The 5,497-nt window shown below is 46.7% G+C and overlaps 1 protein-coding gene across 1 annotated transcript in view; it reads right to left on the bottom strand.

The window, feature by feature from the left end:
- The window catches only part of LOC101356310 (mucin-16-like), a 139,859-nt gene extending 135,464 nt beyond the window's left edge, over positions 1-4,395 (bottom strand). Inside the window, 2 exon segments of the mRNA XM_023733070.1 lie at positions 2,451-2,570; positions 3,798-4,395. Of these exon segments, the coding sequence (XP_023588838.1) occupies positions 2,451-2,570; positions 3,798-4,395 (718 nt within the window).
- Between the last annotated feature and the right edge of the window lie 1,102 nt (positions 4,396-5,497).

The raw sequence follows: 5,497 nt of genomic DNA, 5'->3' as shown, positions 1-5,497 counted from the left end.
GAAGTTGAGGTTAATCTGGAGACAGGCACTTTTGAAGACAGGGATCTGGTGTCTTCTTCAGAGGAAGGGCTTGTCTGTGGCCGAGCCTCTGGTTGTCTGCTCACGGGGGTGGTCATCTCTGAGAGTGGAACATCCCCAGTCACAGCTGATTCATCTGTCACAGAGGTTATGGTTATCTTTGGGATGGTGATAAAGCTTGTTGCAGAATCTTCTAGGTCAGTGGAAGATGTGCTCAGAGGAACATCTGTGTCCACTCTGGCCTCCCAGGTGGGGTCAAGCCATGTGTACACGGCTATTCCATCTGTCTTGGGGGTCTGAGCAGGGATGCTTTCTTTGCCTGTCCCCTTGGTGCCAGTAGGATTTGACTCTGTGGGAAAAGAGGACAGTGTGCCCCGTGACTGGCTGGTCCTTCTTGGTGTCCCAGAGTAGGGCTTGGCCCAAGTCTCAGATGGGGATGGGGAGAGGGAACCCCTTTCCATAGGCACTGTTTGTTCTGTTGGTGACTCCACTGGCACAGTGACTCCTGTGTGCGGGTGAGGGAGTCTCGTGCTACCACTCTGTGTGGCCCTGGACTGAAGGGTCGGCAGTGCCACCGTGGTATGTGTGGGAGACGTTTCTGTCAGGGTCTCCCTCGGAGATGTTTCCACAGGGGATCTCGTCCCTGGGCTGCTGCTGGGCTCCTCGGAGCTTGGATTCATGAGATCTTGAGGTGTTCCTGGGCTTCTGGTGGGCAGGCCTGTGAGTAGAACAGCTCTTTAGTTAGGAGATGTGCAAGGAGTGGAAGGGGAGTTCTTTTGGTTTTGATTTTCTTTCCTCCCTCCTTGTAATCTATTTACTATATCCTCAGCCCGTATTCTGGCCCCGTGAAATCGAACCCATTGCGGTTGAGTCAATTCAGATGCGTGGCGACCCCATGTGATACAGAGTAGAACTGCTCCAGAGGATTTTCTTTGCTGTAATGTTTACAGAAGTTGATGACCAGGCCCTCCTTGAACAGCACAGCTGTGTGGCTACGAACTACCAACCTTTAGCTAGTAGCTGAGTAGAAACTACTTGTGGAACCCCTGGGCCTTGGAGCCCTCTAGATGGCAGGTATCATTTTCTACCTCTGTGTCTAAGATGGGGTATTCCCTGTTATCTCTTGCTGGCTTGAAGATCTCATTTTGGCACTAAAATATGTGTCTGCAGCCTGGCCTCTACACAGACAAATCTACATGGCTATTAGCATAGTGAAGGGTAAAGATTTCACTCAGGAATAAGGAGGAATCTCTTCCTTCTTTTAGTCCCTTTTTCCTCCTTGAGACCAGGATTTAATCAACATTTTCTAGTCTGATAAACTTCCTTTCTCCCTTGGACGACAAAACTGTGTGTCTCTTATGAGACGCTGAGCTTATGTCAAGGGTGATGGAGAAATTTGGGAACGGTCAATGGTACTGCAGAACAACATAATGAACATATTTAGTGTGACTGAATCGTACATGTGAAGATTGTTGAAATGGAAAATGTTTCGTTACATATATATTTAGCACGATAAAAAATGGTTCAAACAAAAACGGAAGTTTTTGTCTAATTGAAGGCTACCTCCTTGTTTCAGCTTCAGCAGGGTAGGGGAAGACGAATGAATATGGGGCGTCTTACTTCCTGTACATTTTTAGGTTCCTTTCACTCCCTCATCACCTGAGAGTTCTTTTGTCTTCCAGCACTGAGGGATATATCACATGACTGCTTCAGGAATCAGAACAACTGACCTCTTCAGCCTCACCACCTCAATGAACACCTCCTCTCAACTGCAGGACGTGTATTTGAAGCCACAAAATAGGGCCACAATTATTTCCTGTTTTGTTGCAGTCAGTAAAGTGTCCCATAATGCAAACCTACGTTATCTCACGTTCACCCTTCTTCGCTCTCAACCTCTGACCTTACTGATGGTCTCTGATCTAGGAAGCCACTTCACCTTTAGTCAGTGGATGTGCAGAGAATAGAGAAATGACCTTGTGTCGTCTCCTAAGGGTGATATGATTGACTGCTGATCACATTTAACAAAGTAGAAGCAATGAATGTTAGGAGTGAATAAAATTCTCGTGTAAAAATAGCAGTAGCGTCTGTGTATAATAGCAGGAAGTCACCCTCATGTAGGAGTCCCTGGGTGGTGTCAATGGTTAACATGTTCAGCTGCTAATTAAAAGGATGGAGGCTCAGGTCTACCCAGAGGCATCTCAGAAGAAAAGCCTGGCAGTGTACTTCCTAAAAATCGGCCATCGAAAACTCTGTGGAGCACAGTTCTGTTCTTACAGACTTGGAGTTGTCATGAGTTGAAATCAACTTGATAGAAACTGTTTGTTTTCTTAATCCTCATCTACCAGAACCCAGGGTTTAAGGAATCAAAGGCTGTATTCCAGGGACCAGGAGGAAATACCCAAGTACAGTAGTGCACAGATGGTCATACGTACCCAGATCCAGATTGATGGTAGTCACCGGAGACGTAGGATCACCGGTTGACCACGTGCTACCTCCATGTGCCCGTTCTGTCAGTGACTCCCTAGTTGTGATCACCACAGACTCATCAGGCCCTGAAGGAGAAGAGGGTGGAAGTGTCAGTCATGCGTTTCCTTGGTATGCATGTGCACAAGGAACACTCTCATATCTCAAATAGTAATTCCCTTGTTGGTATAAAATCAAATCCTGAAGATGGCCTGGATCATAGTGAAGGCAGAGCTGTTGTTGATGGAACTGCTGGTGAGATGTGGTCTCATGCAGAAAGCACTTCTGAAATATTCTGTCTCCACCACTTATAATATGTGTATTCAATATCACTTGGTTTTTCTTGCCCGTATTTTTGACTTTAAATTAGTAAATCAGGGTAATATCCCAGAATCATATCAGCTAAGATATAAATAACATGTTTTGATTAGTCACTCTACTTTCCTTTAATATTGTTTTAGAAGTGTTGTTATTTCATAGTTCATACGTGGGGTGGGGAACGGTAGACTCTGACTGGGAGAGAATGAATTGAGGTTAAGGATGCTTAAAGTGCCACTAGTTTCTAATAGAGAACAGAATGACCATAGTAGTGATTGATGTGGAAGCAGAGAGGTGAGCCTCAACAGGAATTTTTCTTTTCTGCCCATTCAACTATACCTACCAAACCTCAGAACCCCAATTCCAAGGAAGTCAGGAAGAATGGTTTTTTTCTTGCAAATGGGGTGGAAATGTTGGGGGCTGGAGTGGAGCTGGCCTGTACCCCAGTGTAGCGCTCCTTGGTAGCTGTTTTCTCAGCTATGTGAGATGTAGGTGGTCTGTTCCCAGCGACTGAGTTAGTGATGTCTATAGAGGTCATCTTAATGGTCCTGTCTTCTCCAGTAGGAGTGCCCAGGGTCAAGGAGGAGCCTTTTAAGAAACTAGTTCCGTGGACACCTGTGGTTTTCTGGGATTGAATGTTTGTAGGTTTTGGAGATAGCATCAGTCCTGAGGTAGGAGGAGGTGAAGTGGGATCCCTGGATCCCGCTCCTTCAGATGAATTGGAAGAAGGTGAAGTTAAGCTGGAAACAGGTACTTGTGAAGACAGGGACCTTGTTTCTTCTTCAGAGGAAGGGTATTCCATGACAGAGCCTCTGGTCCTCTACTCACAGGAATGGTCATCTCTAAGAGTGGAAAACCTTGAGTCTCAGCTGAGGGGGTTCCTTCCAAGGAGACGATGATTGTGCTGTGCAGAGTAAAGACACCCTCTGATGTAGCCCTATCAGGACCTCTTGGTGTGGTGGTCATATCTTCAGATTCTGTCATGAGAGGAGAAATACAATGGTTGGTGCTCATTCCTTTGGGGATGTTGTGGGCCTCCAAGGACTGAATAGGATCTGGGCTAGATATTTTCTCAGAGAAAGTGAACTCTGTCCTCAGGACCTCAGTAGTTGCAGCACTGGACATTTGGAAAATGGTCATGCTTGTGTCTGTGGCTGAGCTGGCACCCTGGTAAATACTCGTCTCCCTCAGTCCAGGGGTCTGTGTGGAGTTAGGTTCTGCCCTAGCTCTTGCAGACTTAGGAAAAATAGAAGCTGAAGAAGAAACGGTGGTGGCCTCCACAGTGGTTTCAGTAACCATGGGTGATGTGATCTTGTGTGACTCCGAGTGAGCAGAAGCAGAGGAATGTAGTTCAGTCCCAGAACTGGTTGCCCACACAGTGGAGACTGATGCATCTGTGGAAGGATGAATTCCCTCTATGGTGTCTGTGGTGGTCTCAGAATCATCCAGTCTCTCCACTGAGGTGCTGATCAAAGTTGGAGGTGAACTGTTCCCAGTTTCTGGGTTTGCGCTCACTGGAGCTATGGTTTGCTCTAGACCAGGAGAGTAAGGGACTTCACTGACAAGCTCCACTGAGCTGGCAGAGATTCCTCTCATCTCAGTGGTAAGTAATAGTATTGAGATTGTTTGTGCCTTACTCCTGGAAATGGGTAAAGGTGTCATCTCTAATGTAGGTGCCCTTAGGCTCTGTTTCTGGGCACTTGTACTCAGAATCAGAGTCACTTCAGGCAGTGTCACTGCTACTGTGGACTTGTGCCCTGGGAGACTAAATGCCATGGTCTGCTTTGCTTCAGTTCTGGTAAAGACTGGTGCTCCCATGACAGTCACTTCTGTGCTGCTGACCACTGATGGGTACTTGGCCCTACCTGTCCTAGTCCCTGAAGAAGAAGCCAGTATTGAGATGATTGGGCTGGTCTCAGGCCCTAACGTGTTCTTGGGAACTTGTGTCTCTTTGAGGAGTTGAACTGGTTATAATTGCTGGTGATGAAGATCCACTTGTGGCCAAGTTCAAGGTGGACTCAGAATCAGGCAGAATAGTGGGAAAGGGGTCATCTGTGTCCGTCTGTGTGCTTGGCTTTTCAGAAGAAGTAATGGAAACATCTAATGTTGTTAGTTCAGGGCTTTTGGAAGCCCAGTTGTATCTGAAATCGCAGAGACTAAGTTATCACCCTTGCTCATCAGAAGTTGTGGTGAGAACAGATGTAGCTGTGTCCCCTGGACTTAACATTCTCTCACTTGTACCAGCTTCCATGACTTTAGCTGAATAAGAGGAGGATGAAGTAGCCAGACTGTTTCCAGTGAAAGTCACAGGAGGATAGATAGAGCTTGTTGCAGTTATTGTTGCTAAGGAAGAATGTATTCTTCCAAAAGAACCAGACTTGGGAGAACCAGTAGCATGTAAGTGGGCAGCTGTGTCTGTGACAGTCCATGGGGCAGCTGTGCTGGTGTCTAGTGCTTGGGCACTGTCCCTGGTTCTGGAACCCTTCTCTAGGCTAGGCATTATTGTTGGAACTGAGCTTGTTCCCCACCAACTTTTGTTGGTGACACCTGGAGTGGTAGCCTTATAGCTATCCCCACTGGTCACTCTAGTAGGGAATAAAGACTCAGGTGAAATCTCAGATGAAGAGGCAGTGTCATGAGTCTCTAATTCTGTGACAGAATTCTGAATCTTGGGCTCCACTGATAGGGAAATGACAAG

This window comes from Trichechus manatus, unplaced genomic scaffold (assembly GCF_000243295.1).
Source record: "Trichechus manatus latirostris isolate Lorelei unplaced genomic scaffold, TriManLat1.0 scaffold00057, whole genome shotgun sequence".
NCBI lineage: Eukaryota > Metazoa > Chordata > Mammalia > Sirenia > Trichechidae > Trichechus > Trichechus manatus.
This window is presented reverse-complemented; position numbering and strand designations above follow the sequence as displayed.